Below are 21,298 nucleotides of genomic sequence, written 5' to 3'. Positions count from 1 at the left end.
AGAGGTATGTATAGTTTATAATTCAGTACAAACAACACAGTACCTGACACATGTAGACAATTAAGTTTTAGTAGAAGAAGAAAAGTATGTAATTGTTGTTCTTTTAAAACAATGAGTCATATTCAGTTAAGCTAAATTAAAGAAGGTATTAAAAACAGAGCGCTCACTGTGAAACAGATTGAGCCGGTCACGTGCCTACATTTCACAATCGACTTCACAGTTGGCTACAGCAAAATAAGAAACACGTTAATTTAATTTAATATATTCATTCTTGCAAAAGCGCAACAGCGACACTTTATAATTTCGTCCACATCTGCCTGCTCTTTCAGCCAGACCTCTCTCATCCACGATTCACACCGCTCTGTCTCAGTCTGCAGCCCGTCCAGTCCATCTGATCTACTCCAGATTTCACCCATCTGGCCTCTCTGGCTCATGCTGTAGCCGTCTTTGTATCTAAATGTGTGTAACCTGTATGTTTTGGCAAACAGGGATTTACATTAATCTCTATGGCAGGGGTGGGAAACTCCAGTCCTCGAGGGCCGGTGTCCTGCAGGTTTTAGATCTCACCCTGGGTCAAAACACCTGAATCACATGATCAGTTTGTTACCAGGCCTCTGGAGAACTTCAGGACATGTTGAGGAGGTCATTTAGACATTTGAATCAGCTGTGTTGGATCGGGGATAGATCTAAAATCTGCAGGACACCGGCCCTCGAGGCCTGGAGTTGCCCACCGCTGCTCTATGGGGTCGAAATGATGGTGTCAACATTTTCAAACAGTCATAGTTCTTTTTCGTTTTTTTGGCCAACACCTCAAAGTTCACTATGTGATACATGAACCCATTTTAGGAGCAGTCATGAATTATGTCTGTGGGGTTACATAATGTGGTAGATTTGATAAGTTACCAGCAGGATCTAAATGCAGCGTCTAAATGTTCCAGGTTACCTCTCGGGGGATGATTTGACTCTTTTCACTTTGCTGAAAAATATCGTTTTGTTCAAGATTATCAAGAGTTTTGATACGTGAAAGCACGAGTGACAGCAATTTTAGGATAATCATAAACTCCTTGCACTTGTGCTGTGAAGATTGATATTTGAAAATTTTGAAAAATTAAATTTCTGTTATTAAACGCAGAGTATCCCATCTCGATGTGGACTCGATGGCACCCACACTCCTCAACTGCTTTGGATGCGGCCGTGACCCTTTGCTGTGGCCCATTCAGCACGAGAGCACATTGGGGTGAGTGTTTTCCTCCGATCGGGAACGAGCTGCTGCAGAAACATAAAGAACGTTGACTGTAGTGCAGAGAGAGAGCGAGGCAGGGATGTCGCAGACGGTCCATCAAAAGTCAGTTTAAGCAGCTTCTCGGGCTGACATCAATTTTTATAAATGTGCATTCCCGCGCTCCTTTTATCAAGCCACTGTGTTATATAAAGGCAGAATCTTTTCATCCAAAAAGGCATAAATGAATGCATTCTCTGAGAGCCGAATTGATTTGGTTGGTGTTAGCCTCGCAGTGATTACTGACTGGAGGTCTTAGTCTACCCTGCTTCTTATTTACTGCTACATTAGCGGCGAGGCGCCGCGTGCACCTCCACACGCGCCTCACGGAAACACCACAGCGGGCCTTCAAATCAGTGTGAAATTACATCAGCGCCATACTTTGAACTACATGTAAATGAAAGTTGTCACAGTGCTGTTGGAAATGTCACCTGTCACCTCCATGTTTACCTTCTTGCAGTCTTGCTTGCAGGGCCTCACAGACGCACTTGTGTATCCACTTGACTTGAACATTGTTTACCCGAACAAGAATGAAGACTGGAAGCAGCTGAATGTCACTAAGAGCGCCGTGACAGCTTGAGTGGTTTTTGAGGAGAGAAGACAATTCTTTCCTAAATACGATAGTGTTTTTGTTTAAGGATAGTGAGCCAGCGGGAAACTGCACATGCAGGGGAATTATTAAGGACGAAGGTTTTAAAGGTGCCTTCAAATGAAAAGTCAGTGCAATAAATTTTCCTGTTTAGTGTTATCAAAGAAGAATCTGTTGGTTTAAACAAATAAAAATAAACAGCTTTTATGATGGCTGTTTTGTCGCCATCTTGAGGCACCAAATTGCTTCGAAGACAACCGACTGAGCGCTCGCACACCTGCTCCACGTCTTTGAAGCAAGCAGTTCAAAGGAAATATGGCTGCGCGTTCACTGCACACAGTCACTTTGTCACTTTGGTTGTGCTGCTGTCTCCAGTCACTGTTTTTCTTTGTGTGACTGGAGCGTGAACCACCAGATGCTTGTGGTTTAAAATAGGGTGTTTAGCCCTGCAAAGGTGTCCCTGTGTATCACTTTACTGCGTTTATCGAGCTGTTTTTTGTGTAAATTTAACAAGTTTCAATCAAATTTTAGCGCAGCTAAGTGGGTGACAAATGGGCTTGCAGCCATTACCTTCTTATTTCCCTCCTTATCTCCTGGGACAAGTCAAATCTGTCCCAGCAGAGTAGTCTCCCATTAAAGCTGCGTCCATACAGAAAGCCGTTTACTAGCACACAATCTCAAAAGTTCAGTCACAGCCAATCAGCTACGCAGCCACCAACCCTTCCCATCTCAACTTTCCCCTCCCGGCAGGCTCGACGCGGCGCCATTGCAGCAGTCTTTGGTATCATTTAGCTGCCTCTCCAGAGAGTCTGACGCAAACATTCGGGACTGCAGCAGGTGATGTGTCAGCATTTCTGAACGAGCACGTTGTGAGCTTACAGTATGCTTGTAATTGTGCAAACTGCTTCACAGCCTCTGAAAGTAGCCCAATGTGTAGAGCTATATTTAATATATACATATATGGACACAGGTGACAGTTTGAACGCAGGCTCCTCTGTCATAGTTTATTTCCATGTGAGACGGGACACCAGAGTAGCCCGCAGTCTTTATGCTTAGTAAAAATCTTTCTATGTATGTTTGAAAACCTGTCACGTCGCGTGAATCGTAACTTCGTAACTTGAACTCTGAGCGGTTTGTTATGTTATTGTTGGCTGTTATTTGGCTGCATGTTTATGTGATGAGGCTACAGCAGTAATGACTCAACGTAACAATATCTCAAAGCGGATCAATCCAAAGTGAAACCATGCAGCGCCTCGCTGTGAGCTGCTGACAACAACTAACAGCATGTGTGTGTGCGACCAGAGGTAGATTTAAGCCTACTGTAACTGTTAGGAACAGATCAATAGTGTTATCACTCTCTCTGTCTCTCTCTCCCTCTCTCTGCTTACTCTCGCTCTCTCTCTTTCTATCTCTCTCGATCTTTCGCTCGCTCACAAACACACGCGTGCGCGTCCGAGCGCACTTGGAGATAAAGCGCGCTGATCGATAACTCTATAGTGCTAACAGAACACTTCCAAAGCAGTTTAAAGGTTTATTGCACACACTCAACAACACAGCCATGACTCTAATATCGAGGATTTCCAACACATTCATTACACCTGAACTCATTTGAAAACTGTTCCATGAAAAATCAGCTTTAAGGATCTCTTTCACTGGAAACACATTAAAGATTCTGCTGCTACACTGTAGCCAAAGTTTCGGTTCGTACACCAATCAAAAGGCACCAAAACGGACATCTTTCCCCCCCCTCGCTTGCTGGCATGAAACGAGCAGCGGGATTCTTCGAGTCTTTCATTTGCTTTTTGGTTCAGTCCTCTGATTTGCTGCTATTTTGCTGTTTAAGCTGCAGAACGCATCCAATAACTCATCTAACCAGAACAAATACAGCAATGATAAGGTGCTGTAATCAGTCAGTCATTGTCTTTCTCTATCCCCTCTTTCCTCTTTCTGCCCACCCTCCTTCCCTCCCTCCGCCGCCCCGCGCTTCACATCATCAGTCTCCCCTTTTTTCCTCTTGTGTCACCCCTCACCCCCACTCCCCCCTCTCGGTTCGTATTGAGTTTGCATTCTGCTTCCAATAAACTCTCGTCAGGATAAATATGAGAGGAGTGAAAAACAAAAAAAACAAAAAGAAAAAACTAAACAGAAAGCAGGCGATAACGGAGCATCCATGGATGTGTGGGAGAAAACAAAGTGAAAGAAACACTCATGGCCATGAATGTACTCTCTCTCTCTCGCTCTCTCTCAGCAGCCATAAGAAAGTGTCGAAAGTATATTTTAATTCCCTCCTTCTCTCCCCCTGCTTTCTCCTTCTCTGTGCCATATGCTCAAAGCTCCATCTTGGGCTCATTTGCAGCGCTGCACACACACACACACACACACACACACACATGCACACACACACAGACACACACACACGCACACACACACACAGACACACACCAGCTCTATCAAAGCAGAGGAACAGCTGGCTTGCTCGATATGGATGACTACTCGCCTGTCAACTACTAGTTTCACATAGCACGCACGCACGCACACACACACACATAGAGACACATGCACATCATCATCAAGTCCTGGTTCTGTTTGGAGAAGGCGAGCGAGCGAGAGATTCTGGTTTTGTCGGGACAATTAGCCAGTGTGAATATTCACCGAGATAATATTTAAGGAAATATTACAGGAGACTGGAATGTAATCAAAAATTGCAAACACGCACTCAGGCTCATGACATCAGAAGCAAAATGACAGTATGTGTCGCTGTTAACGGTCTCACACAGATGCTCATGAATAATTTTATGTGTCAAGTTAGGAGGGGTCTATTTTACTATACACTCTCCAGGACAAGTAGTGCTGCGGTATAGAGCCATTAGTGTGATAACTTATTTTACAGTTAGCATCAGTATTTGTCTAATACAGTGGTTCCCAAAGTATTTTTGCTGGGCCCCCCTTTATTTTACAAGAAAAATCCCCCCCCGCACACACACATCCTCCAACCACACACACCCATATTTTGCTCCATTGCGGTTTAGTTCACACCTCAAACATTTAGTAAACAATTAAGCAAATACAAGTAATCTGCAATAAATTACAGGTAGTAAGAAAATAAACTACTAACTCTTTTACGCTACGTCCGCACCTACACGGTTATTTTGAAAATGCAGCTGTTTCGTCCACACGTAAACGGCGTTTCGAATCACTGAAAACGGAGATTTTTAAAAACTCCTTTTTTGCGTTTATGTGTGGAGAGGAATACAGAGTTCGTCACACAACGCCAAAGGTATGTGCCTTTTTCATGTCATGCTGTGCGCCACGTTATTGTTTACGTGAGATGAATTGCAGAATGGCAGATTGTCAGATTAACAGTATTTTGTCTCTATCTGCAGTATTTACAGGCTTACATATAAACACGCAGTTACTGTCCCTCTATTTACAAAGGCAGAGGCGTCACGGTGTAATTATTTTACACGTAGTTGTTTTTTTCCTGTGTAATAATGTTCAACATTGCTGTCAATACATTTTTCAAAAATGTCTCTCTGTGCAAAGTGGGTTTAAAAACATAAACAACTGTGGGATACTGTTTGTCTGTGATTTAGACAAATCATGGCAGGATCAGCCTGATGTTATTTGTATACCGCTGTAACTTTGCTGTATAAAGAGCTAATATCTCCAAAATGTCAGGAGTAGTTAGTCATTACAACAAGTGTTTGTGAACTAAAAATCAAGAATGTGGGATGCTGTTTGTCTGTGATTTGAAGAGCCCAGCGCTGCTCCTGACGAAGGGAAAACCAATTCTGCAGGGAGACCTACCTCGGCACTTGTGCAGGTGAAGCCAAAGGGAAGATTTGCTTCACCATATTTTCTAGTCTTTGGCTTGATTAAATGAAAACTTGTTAAACAGCATTGCATCCATGTGATTTACTAGTTTAAAATTTTTGTATGTTGCTACTAGAGATGGCACGATACCACTTTTTTATGTCCGATATCATAAATTTGGATATCTGCCGATACCGATATGAATCCGATATAATGTTTTTTAATCAACAAAACTGTTTTTTTAAATATCTTGCTGCATTTTGTATAAGTTCATACTCAAGTTTAAAACAACAACTACACTAAAGCTATTCTGTTATACCTGTATGCAAAAAAAATTATTTCATAGTTCAGCAATACTGATCAATCTAATAAACTTAAACCTACACCATCCTCCCTATTCTGGTATTTTAAAGAGTACTTAGCATAAATATTAAGCAACCTAACTAATAGGGTTCCAACTCCCAGCAACAACAAAAATAAATAAATAAAAAATAGGGAACCACCCCTCACGCTCCACCTCATGATGCTTAATCGACGTAATCAACCTTAATTTGATGCAGTGTGAAAAAAAATGCACAGAAATCAATTATTTTTCAAGAAATATTAAATAGATTCAACATCTTTCTTCAACAAAATTGCAGACTGCACAGATGGTACCTTCCCAAAGGAAAAAGTACTATAGCTTACTAGGGTATATATATTAGACTTAATAGTTACTATATACAGTAATTGACTTCTATTCATTTTACATCAGATTAAAACTTTGGGTGTCAGATAATTATTTATTAAAAGCTAGACATTTTAAATGAGAATAAGAAAGAAAAGTATGTCTTTGTGCCCCCTTTTCCCTGTTAATGCCCTATCGGCCCCCCTGGCTAAACTTTGCTAGATCCGCCCCTGCACAGTTACCAGCGTCAGCTACGTAGAAAAAGATCCTCGAGTAGAAAGTAATATTAAATAAATTCTAACAACAGCTTATCAAGCTTAAACGTGTTGCTGTTGTTCAGCCGATGGTTTCCTCTTTCTGGTGCAAAGTGGGCCAAAAACAAACCAGAGAGACGGATTCGCGACAGAAAAGCCGATCAGCTGATCAGTAAGCAGTTTCATGATTGAAGTAGCAGCCAGAAGAGGCAGTCGCTCCATATATCGCTTGTTAAGCTTAACGCAGGAATGCTTTACAAACATTCAGAGATGGACTTACACACTTGCTTTACTTCTCTCGGGATAACTTTGTCGGAGATGAAATGCCGGGTTGCTAGCGAAGCTCCAAATGCTATCCAGACCACCACAGGTCCCGCATGCCACAGCCGCTCTATCACGTGATGCATACTGCTCCGACGTGCTAACGTTCTGAGGCGAGTTACGGCGTGTTGCAAGTTTTGTGAGGTGCTTTCGTGATATTTAATGGATCGGATTACATTTTTTATTTTTCTCCGATATCCGATCCAGTAATTTAGGTCAGTATCGGACCGATACCGATACGTAATATCGGATCGGTCCATCTCTAGTTGCTACAAAGTTCAGCATAAACAGGATATGGTCTGCTGGCTTCAGTCGCCGTGACAGTGATTATACAAAGGTGGTTATTAAAGTTGTACATTTTCCAGAAATACAGGGCAAATTTCAAAGATTAAAGATGAAAATTTCTGAGGAAAAAAAGTGACAATTTTATGAGAAAAATATTAGCAAACTTACTGATTTCAAATTTACAAGATTAAAATTGTAAATTTGCATTAAAAAATTGACACATTTAAAAAGAAAATGTATTAGGTTAAAGTGATCATTTCAAAAGAAAAAGGTTTGATTAAAACGGCAAATGTAAGACAGAAACTGTGGACATTTATGGCTTAAAGTGGGAAATTTACGAGATTCAATTGTAAGTCAAGAAAAATGAGTTATTGAGTTCAAAAATAGGAATTTCTTTCCATTTTAACCTTGAAAAGTGAAACAATATGACACTGACTGCAAAAAACTATGTTTCCATTCTTTGGCATGAATCTGTCATTCAGACACGTATTTATTTATTTTCTCTGCCTTCTGTGGCCCTAATGCTGCTGTATAGTCACCATGTTGCTGTGAATCGCTGTTGTTCAATTAATCTTGTTGTCATTAAGACAACATAACGTTTGACTGTAATTTTAACACCATTATTAGAGCATCAGTGATACGTTTAAGGTTGTGCTGTAGTGACTAAGACCTTTCACCTGTTTTATTTGAGGTGCAGTTAAACGGCAAGAAATTTGAAACTGGTAAGGAGGCTAACATAATTTTATATGACGTTAATATGTAGCAATATTTAGGTGTCCTAAGCGTTTATTTTATACAGCAGTTAAACTCCTTCAACTTGCTTAAAGACCACACGGGGAAACAGTTGCTATACGATCCTACATTTCACATGGATCCTCTTCAGGGAGGAAATTAGGAATACTGACACTTTTTTCCACAAAACTGGTTTTTGTGTTGGTTTGTTATCTTGAACATAACCTGCTCCGGAAGTAAAAAGTAGAATTGGGCTGAAAGATCTATTGCTTTATCACCTATTCAGGTTGTAAATCGTGTTTTTAAAAAGTAACTAAGTAATTAATTACTTTTGAAAATAAGTAATCAGTAAAGTAACGGGATTACTTTTTTGGGGAAGTAATTAGTTACTGATTACTTTTTTCAAGTAACTTGACCAACACTGGTGAGGACTGAACCAACTTAACATGGGTTAAACCTCAAGTAACCTAGCCCCAAATGCTACAGATTTGCAGAATATGTACACAATTACATTTCCTAGTTCTATGTAAAGTGAACTGATGGCTTATATACTATGATCAGGAATAATTTATAGGACTGAAATTTTATTTTCTGTTTTAGACTAATTCCGTGAAGACCATTTATTTCACATTGGTTTAATATAGATATGGAAAACACGTTCCAGTAATTCTTCACTTACCTCTCCTGTGTGGTTGAGACTCAGCTTGGGCAGTTTACTCTTCGCATTTCCAGAGTTTCCTCCATAAGCCTGACTGCTGTTAAATCCCTCTGTGGCCACTAGAGGGGGTTTAAGTTGGGGAGAGTCACTAGGCGCCTGGTCTTGGCCATCCATTGGTCGAACATACGCCGTAGGCTTCTGCTGTACAGCTATCGGCTTCCCTGATAGGTTACCAGGTGGGAATGTAGGCGTGGTCAATCCAGATGTGGGCGTGGTTAGACCTGGAGTGGGTGTTGTCAGAACTGATGTGGAAGCCAACGGGGAGGACGATGTACAGAGGTGGGAGCCTGTCTCACTTTCAAATGGGGAGGATTTAAAATATCCACCATTTTCTGCATTAGTGGAAGACTTAAAGTGGCCACCATCCATGGCAGTAGATCGAAAGTTGCCACCATCTGTAAAAAAAAAAAAAGAACACAACAATCAAAAGTCAAGACTAACCAAAGAAACACCTGTTATAACACAGCGTTGCTTAACTTTCTGCTGGCAAAACTTAATGAAGGTTGAAATGCTGAACCTCTCCCAGATGGATGTAACCAATCACAATCAAAGCAAATGATGTGTTCAACGTGCTTCTGAAATCAAATGCAAGATGTGGTTATCATAGAATGCAGATGTCAATTTTCATGAATTCCCCAAAAAGGTGACCGAGTGTGTTTGTTGCTGAAATTCATTCAAATTATTCATCTGTGCTCATGGCTCAAGCAAATAACAAAGAAACAGATAAAGAGACTTTTTACCAGATGACACCTGGAATTAAGGACTTTCTGAGCGGTAGGTGAGGTGTGATCCCACTTTCCTATTTAAGCCAAAGATGAAGCTAAACCTAGGATTGTATTAGCTGAGGTTAGCATAAAGGTTGTAGTGGGGGCGAGACAACTAGGCTGAATTTGAACAAAGTGTTTTAACAATTCTCAGCACTACTTTTACCAAATAATACAAACCCATTGGCCTGCTGGGCCTAAGTTAACGAACCATTTAAAAAAAATAAACTCTAATATTAGCTCGTGCATCTTATTAGCCTACCTATTAGCCATTTTTGCATGTAAAATCACAGCTTGAAACAAATGTAAATAAGCTAAAAAAGAGACTAAAGAATCAAGTAAATGTTGCCATTTGCATGTACGTGATGGCACCAATACTCCTAAACTACTTTGGATGCAATGTGAAGCGGCCGTGACCCTTTGCAGCTGCCCATTCAGCACAAGCGCATATTAAGGTGAGTGTTTTCCTCCAAACGGGAACGAGCTGCTACAGAAACATAAATATGTTAAATAAATACGTTGACTATAGTGCAGAGAGAGCGAGGCAGGGATTTCGCAGACGGTCCATCAAAAGTCAGTTTAAGCAGCTGACATCAATTTTTATAAATGTGCATTCCTGCGCTCCTTTTATCAACTAACTTTGACTTGTGTATAATTTGCACTAACTGAGCATCTAGCATTATAGCAGGTGGATACTTATCACCATCACTGCCAGAAACCCTGCTACGCATGATATCATGTAGACATGCTAGCCTGTCTACATGATATTTTTCTTAGAGTACAGATGTGAAAGTTAAACAACCAAACGTCTTCTTTTACAGATTTTTTTTCTTGCCGACTTACCGGCGAGTGGGTGGGTTTTGGCTGGGTGGGATGAGTGCCTTCTAGAAGAAGAGGAAGAGGAAGATGATGAGGAAGAAGAAGGGCTTGAATCTTCTTTTAGACCAAGTTCATCTTTGAGTGAGCTGAACAGCTCGTCATGTCTTTGCTGCTCATCCAACAAAGACATTTTCCCTCTGCTGGTGGTAGCTCCTGCTGTCACCTGCCCCTGCCCATTCTGTCCTAACCCCACAACAAGGCCTGTCCCCTGGGTGCTCTGTCCGTGGCCTCCCCTTGACCAGTCCATGGAGCTCCGGGACTTTTTGGAGTTCTGATGTGGGATTGCTGTTGATGAGGATGTGGTTGAAGGGGGTGGTTGCATTGAAGCTGTAGAGGAAGAGGGTGTATTCCCTGTCTTCTTGTCCCCACCTGTCTCTGCTCCTCCTCCTCCACCTCCTCCTCCTCCACCTGCTCCTCCTCTCAGGGCTTCGTTAAAAAGCTGGGATGGCTCTATGGCGGGTCTCTCTGTCGCTGACGTGGTCGGGGCTTGCTGCAGGTTGCTGTTCGCTGTTGTTCCTTTGGGGATTCCCACCAAGTGGCTCTGGTTGGAATGGCTGGTTAACAGGTCTTTCATTTCTTCATACGAGCCCAGCGTGTTTTGGACACGATTGGCCAATGCATCACCTTTATTAGTCTGAGAGGAGAGAAGGAAGACAAAAAAGACAAGGGGGAAGGGAGATACAGAAGAGTATTAATTAAGCCTTCCATTCTTCCTTTTTTACAGGTTTGATGAAAAGCCCTCTTTACTCATCTGGAAAAGAACAGTGAGAGATAGATAGGGTGACCACTGACCAGACATCAGGATGAGATGATTAATTAAATACATGCCACCCATAAGAGGGTCCAGTCCAGGCTGGAGTAGTAAAATTAATGGGGCAGGAATCATTATTAGCCTGACCCCAGATTTTCAGGCATTAATGGCTTGGAGGACAGTGCACGTTTTACTGATATATGAAGGTAAAGCTCTTTAGCTTCTACCTGGTAACATGGAGATGTTCCTCAGAATAGCTCAGCAGTACCTTTGGTTTCAGTCATTGACAGATTCTTTAATGATCAAACTGCACGATTTGATCATCTGGCATTTTAAAAAGGACACGGGTAATCAGCAGCGGTTTCAGCGCTTCTATTTTAGGAACCGGATTCTTGCAAAACGTCAGGAAAGAGGAGCAGGGAAAAAGTGAAGGCCAGTAGATTTTTATCCTATCCATTGACATTTCCTTTTTCTACCAGAGTTACAAATTGTGTAGCAAATATTAATCATGAATCAAGTCTGAATTATGCAAGATCTCCAGCCTATAATTTACGTGTGACATTTCATCATGAGCTGCAGATGAATGATGAACAATGGAAACACTGAATGAGATCAATGTCGAGTGTGGCCCTGTAATTTTATTGTACAACAGTGTTGAGGTTTGCTCAACAAATTTTCTCAGGTAGTTGACAGCCTGCACTCGTCTAATCAGCCCTGTGCTAACATTAAAAGGTAGTGTCAAATAAATGTGAGGTTGAAAACAACCTTATTCTAATTTTTGAGCCAAGGTGAAACTGCTTTTTTGAAGAGATTAATGAATTTGTAAATAATGAATATGTAAGGTGAAGGTCATAGTACCAGTATTGGAGTGCAAAACAAATATATAATTATGTATGTATATATATATATATATATATATATATATATATATATAAAATCCGTGTGAGGTTTCCTTATATCCTTTATTCTCCTCAGTAATGTCAGACTCTTGGCTACATGTTGTGTGGTTTTGTTTTTCCAATGCTAACAGCTTCAGTCAATAACCACATAATACTGTAATAACATGCAATGATCCATGGAGAGGTCTTATTGCTGAAGAGGGAATTGTAAGTGCTTGTGCGCATGCGTGCGCAAGTGTGTGTGCCACTTCACAACATTACAAATTAGTATAACACCACCCCAGTATTTGCTCTAATAGAGGGCCGTGTAAGTACCATTTGATAATAATTGCTATACTGTGGTGCCCCCCTTTTTCTAATCATCACTGGTTTGACAATAGTTTATGAAGCAGGCAGAGCCAACTTTCTCCTTTTTTATTCTGACCAGTTACACAAAAATCAGGCTAAACTATTACTAACTAAAATCACCAACAACAAGAACAGGAAAAGTAAAAACCCAGCGAGGTCCATAATTATCTGGACAATGACATTTTTTGTAAAATCAAACTGTACATATATGATTGAAATGCAGACTGTTTGGGTTTGACAAAAGTATTGCATGGGCTGTTTAGGAATTATAGATATTTTTATACTTTTTTGAGAAGCTCAAAAGTGGCTTAAAAATCCGATCATCCAACAAACTCTAAGAGGAGCCAAATCACGCTGGGCTTCTGGAAAATGAAGAAGGTCAGCATCATCAAAAGGCACTAAGGACCACAGAAGATAACTTTACCAAATATATCCAGGAACAGCCTCAAAGAGGTAGGTTTATCACTGTCAAAGGCAACAATGTAGACACACCGTCATAAATGGAAAGACAGACAGTTTACAACAAGGTGCAAACTGTTGGTGCAACACTCAAGACCAGATTATACTTTTGTGAAAAATACATTTAAAGCAATTTCTGAAAATAGTCTTTGGAAAGATGAAACTGATGCTAACTTGTAGCTTAATGATGGGACAAAAAAAGTATGGAGAAGGAAAGGAACGCTCCACATCATGTGTCAAACACAGTGGAGACCACGTTTTGTCATGGGCATGTATGTCTGCCAGAGCTATACTCTGCTCAGATTCAGCCAAATGTCCTGATTGGACAGCTTGGATCAGAAGTAATTATATGTGCTGTACTGGCAGTTCACCAAAATACCAACAATGTGTAGCCCAGTGGGGATGGTGCTCCGTGGGTAGGTAAAATGCTCATTCGTTGAAAAGCTATTGGCAGAAAAGGAAAAAGAAAGAACGTGACTTCCATCTTTCCAGATAACACAGGCTCTAAGCGAGCACATTTAAGCATCTTTAAAGTCTAAGCTAACCAGCAACAAGAGTAGCTCATTTATGGTGGTTGCACATATTTTAACACTGTCCCCTGGTGTCACACATGGTACACTCCTACAGCTCTACACAGGACCAATGAATAACCAGCACCCAACCATCTTTACTGAACATCTCTGGTTACACTAATATAGAGGTTAATAGAACTGATTCTTATGATTGTGTGTGTCACAAAAAACGTCAACTCGAACCTATGCGAGTGGAAGGACCATTCATCTCTTCGTCACTTCACTGTATCCTTCAGTTTTAGACTCTAACAAAGCAGGAAAACCATGGAAATACCGAAATTAAACAGGGCAAAGAATCAAGCCTTATTTACAAAAGATTAAGGCAAAAAAGGACAGAATTGCATTCAAATAATCTGAACAGATGTAATTTCTGTGTGCGCACACTCACACACTGGCACGCAAACACTACACACCGTGAAGTTAGCTGTGAATAAATTAGCCCATCTCTTCTCCATCTCGGGCTCATGAATAAAAGATCTGGTGGCTGAAGAGGAACAGAAAACACATTTACAGAGAGGCAAAATGGAAAACAGAGGAGAAGGAGAGGATGAATACCTATGTGCGTATGAATGTGTGTGTGTGTGTGTATGAATAGATCATCCCAAATAGCTGCTAACGGCATAACACTCTTTAACAGGATTAGAAGAGGGATTAGCTAATAGCTGACAGAGAGAATGAATACTGGAGAGAGGGAGAGAGAAAAGACAGAGGCAGAGTGATGGACAAACGGGAGATACGCAGGTACAGAGAGAAAACAGAGACTGGTGGTGGACAAAAAAAAAGCAAAAATGAAGGCGAGTGGAGCCTGGAATTACTAAAGTTCTACAAATTGTATACATGATGATCATAAAGTGATGATACTGATCTATAGGCTGCAGTTCAGCACATTCACACAGATGAAGTGCAGCAAGGTTGCGCTGGTTAAGCCAGTATGAAGTAAAGCCAGCATTGAAAAAATGAAATGTTTGTGTGTTAAATAAATCAGAAGAAAAAAGTAGCAAACTGTGGGAAAGCCATTTTCAACTTCAGCAGAGAGACGCAGACCTAAGACACACATGCTTAACATAACATCAGGGAAAATAGAAACAGGAGATGGGACACGGGCATAACTAAGAAACAAATACAGAGGACATGACGGGCTGGGGAGAACACACATGACAGATGGGGAAGACATGGAATGAGACACAAGGGGAATTTAATAAACAATGAGCTATAACAGGGGAACCTAGGCAATATAGAATAACCTCAAGGCTAACTCAATGAACTTAAGCCTAAATAATACAAAATAATATTAAAATACAAGAAAACTCAAATGACCCTGGACCATGAGAAATATTTATAGAAAAACAATATTTATAAGAACTTTAATACTTAAAAATTGAATTTTAAGAGTTTTTCTATGCTCGAGCATGAAGATGAAGGTTGGTCACTAGCAGACCTTACAGGCTGAATTTGCTTAGGTAGCCTAACCTGATTTGTTAATCAACAGTATCCTTTGCTCGCATTGGTCATCTCTTTAGCTTGAAATTGAGAAAAGTTTAACTCACAACCCACCCGCTCCGTCACCTATTGTCAGTTGCAGTTTCATTGACTTTCTGTGGTCTCTGATTGATGCTTGTCGCTTACAGTGTGAATGCCCGTTTAGGAGTGAAAGAACGTCTCATTCATATCTATGTCAGCTACCATGCAGTGAATGTGCTGTGCCTCAGCCACTCACTGAACAGAGTGCCAACAATGACACTGTTCTGGAGAGGGCCACAGGCAGAAGCTGCATATTTAGCTTAAAGCTACAGATAAAAAAAGAAAGAAAGAAAGGCTACAGACACCAAGACATCTTGGAAAAGAGTCAAATCCAGGGATATCTGTGCAGTATTTTGCACTGAAAATTCAAAGCCATATTCTTGTGGGACCTTTAAAGTGAAGAACTATATATAGCTGATGAAATGTATGGTATCCGGTCATTAAGTGATGACGTGAGGAATCCTACTTCCGGGCCAAAAGTAGTCTGCGTTTAATATGGCCTTTGTGTCGTTAACATGTTTAATGTTTTGTATTTTCTTCTATTTAATCTCAAAAAGCTCCTAAAACAGTCAGTGATCACTGCTGACCTCCCTCGGCTTTTATTACCGCTAATCATTTATTTAAGCTGTTTTTAAAACCTTAGGATGTAACTACAGCCCAGCCCATGCAGCAGTATATGAATGACTAACCTCGTATTGTGGATGGATTATCTCAGTTGTTCTCCTGGCTGAAGTTTGGTCCTTTTACAGCATCCTGCCATGCGATTACATTTGTTCCTGACCACCGAGAACACTCACGTTAACTTTTATCGAGTGGAAAAAAAGTTAGCTTGTTTATATTATGCTAACATAGCTGTGTCGCTAGCGGTCACGTAGCACATCATTATATACCAGCTAGCCCAACTTCAGTAACCCTACAAACGTCACTGCTGTTTAGTTTTCTGTCTTCATTTATGTTGGAAGTGATAACAGAGCTGTACGTTTTAATTTGTTTCCAAAACCCCGCAGTCAGGACATGCTATATTGTATTTAGATGGAAGCTAGCGAGCTAACTTCCTGCTAACTTCTAACTCCGTTAAATGTCATAAATTCCGTTTTCATGGATGCCTGGATGTTAAACTCAATTGTTACACCTGGTAGAGCAGAACGCTGATCATTTTATTAAAGATGAAAGACTTTAGACAGTTTTTCAACTCTCAGTAATGCCATAGTGATCGTTTGATATATGGACCTGCAGCGGAGTTTAGGCCCAGACACGGCTAGTGACGTCAGACTGAACCACCGGATTACTGTTCTGACTTACACTCTTCTTCTACAGTTTAAATCTACCAAATCTAAAACAAAAACATTTCAGATTAAACAGGCTTCCTTTTAACAGGCCGCAAAATTAAAAGTACCTGCAAAAATACAAGCAGGAAGCAGAGCAAGCAAATGTACTGATTAAATTAATCAAATCACGACACTTTTAACTACTTATTGCAGACAGCAAGGCGGTGTCTAAAATTTCCGCCTTCCTTCCCACAGACCAGCCCGCACTGATCTTTGTACTCTCCCCACACATGAATCTTGACCTCACCTCAGCACCATTAATTAGCTGGAAACAATTAGTTGGAGTGTGAAGACAGTTAAGATTGGATTCATTATCAGAACAACCTCTCATTTGCTTTGCACTGGCCCCGAACCGCGAGCGGCGTCTTAGTGAGAAGACCTTGTGTCCTCTGAGTTCAGACGCAGCAGCGCTTAAACACGTTCTGTCAGGATTCAAAGCCAGTCTGTCCCAAGGTCGATACACTTCGCAGCATAACCAAGTGTTGAAGTGCTTGGTGGTAGCAAATGAGAGTTAACAAACCAAAATCAATTTTATACACAGGGGCATTCGAGTGGCCGTGGACTTCATGCGTGGCTGCTTCACTTTCTGCTAAAAAAAACCCCCAAAAATCTCTGAAGCGCCTCAGAAGATCAAGACCTTAAACACAAGGGCATTAAACTTCATTCCACTGGAGAAGAGCGTGGTTATACTAAAAATGAATGGTACAAAACATCTTTGGATAATTGCTGATTAGCCGTATCAATTCCTTTCAACTGATTGTTTCATATGACGCTAAATCACAGAGCAGTGCTGCTGCTGTAGAGGGGAGTCGCCCGTCCTCATGATTAAGATGTCGTAAATTCACTCCATGCCCAAATGAATTTCTGGTGTCCAGTACATCCACTTCTCCTTCCATGGAGATCAATCAAAAACTTAACAGCGAAGTATTAAAACTGTCTCCGGAACAGCAATGAGGGAGCACTCGGCGCAAAGTCTCAGCTCAGCCACAGCCAGTGTTAATGTTTTCTCACATTTTTTTCACACTTTAGAATAAGTGACAGGCAGAGCTGGAGCTCACACGTGCCTAGCTACTGCAGGAGCCATGCTAATGTCTCATTTAGCAACACCTGTACAGAGAACGCTACAAAATCACGCAAAACACAACGGGAATAGGAAGAACGAAAACAGAAATAGGAAAAAACAGATTTCCAAAAGCACAAGTGTTTCTGGGGAGACAATAACGCGACGGACCAGTTGCAGGAACCAATATGCTAAGAATTACGCTGGGAGACACGTGGAATAAGTGGAGGATCTATGAGTTTTGTGAGGAAAGAGAGGTAAGTGTGTTAGCCTAACTATTAGCCTAAATCTGTCATCAGTATTATATGAATCATGAGATTAAAACACACTTACCTGGCAGGTTTTGGTTCCTGCAACTGGTCCGTCGGGTTATTGTCTCCCCAGAAACACTTGTGCTTTTGCAAATCAGTTTTTTCCTATTTCTGTTTTCCCTATTTCCGTTGTGCTTTGTGTGCTTTTCCAGCATTTTTCTTATTCCTGGTGTTTTCTTAAGTTGCAGTCTGTTTGGCCTCTCAGGGCCACCGTATCTTTCCTTCCTGCTGCTGTCAGACTTCACAACAACGACTTTGCAGCTGACCAAACACACACAAGTGCACTTATCGTTTTCTGACAACATTGCATTTTATTATGTTGTATATAGTATTTTATTCTATTCCTTTGTTTACAGTATCTGATACTTATTATTTTATTCTATTCCAGGGTTTTTTCTTAATTTTTGCTACTGTAACGTTGCACTCTCCACTTTCTGCTGTAACAAAACAAATTTCACATGTGTGGGACTAATAAAGGTTATCTTATCTTTAAATACACTTCCTATGGAAAAGTGTTACTTGCATAAAACCCCCTGAAATTTCTCTCATTTAACATGAAAAACTGTGTTTAACAACAGAAATGACCTTAAATACAGACACTGTTTTCTGTGTTTCTCTGTGACCAGACTTCCCAACACCCTGTCACCCAACAACACAGAGAAAAATTCAACAGTCAACCAAGCTGTTGAGCTTTGTGTGTGATTCTAAAATGGTTAAAATAACATCCCAAAAAGCATAAATGAGTAATTATCTGCTTGTTAACCATCAGTTAACCTTACTTTATAGGGTTCTCCAAACAAGTTGAATCCAGTAGAGAACAAGTCCTCATCCTGTTGGACCTCCTGGTTCCTCCTCTCCCACTCTCTCCTCTTCAGAGCGCTGCGCTCTGACTCCAGATGACTGGAAAGGCACAAAGAGAAAAGCTAGTTAGCATCCCCCCTCTGAGGCGACACATGGCCTGCCACAGTGGTTTTTAATGAGTATTGCTTACAAGTAGTATTTGGAGCTGCAAAGAGCATTGGCTGAAATTCTTTGTTTTGAACAGACTAGCGGGGAAGCTGGTAAAGGAAAATAGCAGGCTAAGTCATGTGATTATATCGTGTGAAAATGACTCAAGTTCCAGATAAACGAGGAGGAAAATAAAAAACCTAAACCCTGACATGAGTCTTGAGGTAAGAGTAAAAATGTAACATTCAGAATTGTAAGAAAAAGGTTTTCAAAACAGTTTCCCACGTCGACATGGGAAACGCAGTTTATGATTTACCTAACTATGAACACGTAGCAGTTGTGGATGAAATGTTTGTACTGGCAGTTTTAAAACTGAGGAGTGTGTTCGTTGCCTCTTTGAGCAGCTCACGGGGTTTAAATTGTTATTTTTACTTAACTTCTGAATGAATTCAGGAGTCTTTGGGTCGCTTTGCAAACTCTAAAATCTAGCAAACCTGACTCACCTGCACCGTTTGGTTCAAAAGGAAAACATCTGATCAGCCAAGGTTATATATGCCAGAACTGTTGTGTGGCAGGTCTAGCACAGCAATTCTTTCTCTTCTTTTAAGTCCATATTTATATATCTACATATTTACTGCAAAACTTTGAAATCTGAAAGAACTACACTACAAACTCCAGTAGTGTGGGGCTAGGAGGGAATCCTACAACCTGCTTGCCTACCTACACTTACATTATATATATTCTAAACAAGCGTGACTATATAGGAAAGTTAGACTAACGTAACATTAACTGGATGGCACTGGAGGGGCAGTCAGAGATGGTTCAGGGAAAATCAGACAAATCTATTAGAAAAATAAATCATATCTAAAAGTGGTTTAAAATTCATTAGGATTCATGGCTGCTTTGTGACAACGTGAAGCAAATGATTATCATGTTTTTGTCTAAGTTTCCAAAGTAAAGCAGTGAGGGAAGATGGTGCGCGCAGTTTGTTGCTTTGCTTATATGTTCATACTGCATGTCAGTGATAATTACGATGATGCTTTGAGGAGGACAGGCCTGTTTTTCCAATTAAAAAAAAAAACGATTCAGCCACTCCATCCACCCACCCTTAGCCAAACCCCTGCTGGACATGTTACTCTACATGAATGCTCACTAAGAAATTATGTCACCCTAAAACTACGCGTTGTTTTTTTAAATAGATAAAATAAAGACATAATTAGGTGCTGGAAGATACATTTGCCAACTTTGGACAGAGCTAAATGTTCCCCCGACTGTCCATCTGATGCAATGCTAATCCAATTACCTCCGGCCGCCTCCAGCTTAATACTTTCAAAGAAATCAAACAGTATTTCCAAAAACATTTAACTCCTCCTTTGTACAGCCTGTGTCATCTTTGTGAAAAGCTTTAGGGACGACTGAGTCAACAACAATAAATAATACAATTAAATGAAATTCTGAGTGACGATCATTATATACAGGCATAAGGCGTAACACACACACACAGACACTCACAAATAATGAAGGCATGAGCAATAAATAGTCTGCTTCCTCCTCAGTATCAACCCTTTTTTTCAGATTTCTATTTCCAGTGAGTTTAATGCTGTGATGTAACATATGCGTTTAGCTGGCTAGTTTCATTCATGAGTGCATTCATTTTTAACACAGGTGAGCCCAGTGGGGATTGTGCTCCTAATCCAGGCAGTGTTTACGACACGCTATACCCACTGAAGCACTTGAAAGGACGGATACATTTATTTCCTGCTACGGCATCTTTGGATGGCTCCCAATCAAATCAGCTTTTAATCTTCAAACGTTCCCACAGAACGTACGATTGCTGGATTCGTGTGATTTAAAGTATGAAAACATTTAAAAAGGAGACAGCTGACTGTAAACAGGGACAGAAATGATTAGAATCAAAGGGGTTTGGTCTGTGGGGAGCAAAGGGGGCGGCGGTGAACCTCAGGTTTTTGGGACATTTTCGTTGCGTAACCATGTATTTTTAGAAAAAAATCTTTTACTGCACAGTTCCCAATTCACTCTGCCCTCCTGAACTTTCTTTAGTCACCAGCCCCCACTGAGAATTCTACAAGCTGGCAGCCAAACTGGAATCCCAGAGGCACAAAGTAATGTGTGAGAGTGTTTGTGAATACATGTTATGCATAAGCCCGTGGCCTGCTGACCCAGGAAAGGGCATCCTGTTTTACCACATCCACTGCAGAGAGATGAGACAGGCTGGCTAATTAGTGATCAACACAATTAAAAGAGACTTTCCTCTTTTTTTCCCACTACCAGGCCTTGCCTTCAACATTTCATCTATCAGCAAGATGTGAGTGGGAGGGAGAAAGAGCAGAGAGGCAATGAGAGGAAAGAGAGAGGGAGAAAAAAAAATTGGAGACCCAGGGGAGAGAAAAAGACCCAGTTTCAGGGCAACAGACAGTTTCTTTAAAAGGAAAGAAAAATAAGAGAATGATGAAAGACAGAGCGGAGGGATGGGGAGAGGAAGGTAAGATAGGAAGAAGGGAGGAGCAAAGAGGAAGCTAGAGCAGTGGGAATTTCAGATGAAATGATTGACAGGTTAGGTAGGGGTGTGTGTGAGTGGATTGGGGGATGCAGCGACAGAAATGTACGTAGATGTGATCATTGTGTGAGCTAGCACTGCTGGTTGACATGTACGTTGTCTGTCAGCGCAGAGAGATAACTGACAGAGCTGTCACGACCACAAACACACACGTATGGAGCACGCACACAGAAGCACACAGCCCCCACGTGACAGATCGCTGTCTCCGTCTGTCACACACCA

The 21,298-nt window shown here is 40.9% G+C and overlaps 1 protein-coding gene across 2 annotated transcripts in view; it reads right to left on the bottom strand.

Moving 5' to 3' along the window:
* aff2 (AF4/FMR2 family, member 2) overlaps window positions 1-21,298 on the bottom strand; it is a 204,699-nt gene that overhangs the window by 126,806 nt on the left and 56,595 nt on the right. For both annotated transcript variants that reach the window (XM_026186564.1, XM_026186554.1), the window contains exons 2-4: window positions 18,330-18,450; window positions 10,266-10,935; window positions 8,620-9,053 (exon numbers count right to left, since the gene is read on the bottom strand). In XM_026186564.1, coding sequence (XP_026042349.1) covers window positions 8,620-9,053; window positions 10,266-10,935; window positions 18,330-18,450 — 1,225 coding nt within the window. The remainder of the gene's footprint in view (window positions 1-8,619; window positions 9,054-10,265; window positions 10,936-18,329; window positions 18,451-21,298) is intronic.

Source organism: Astatotilapia calliptera, chromosome 2 (assembly GCF_900246225.1).
Source record: "Astatotilapia calliptera chromosome 2, fAstCal1.2, whole genome shotgun sequence".
In the NCBI taxonomy this organism is placed as follows: domain Eukaryota; kingdom Metazoa; phylum Chordata; class Actinopteri; order Cichliformes; family Cichlidae; genus Astatotilapia; species Astatotilapia calliptera.
The sequence above is the reverse complement of the archived record's forward strand: the minus strand, read 5'-3'. Positions and strand labels throughout refer to the sequence as shown.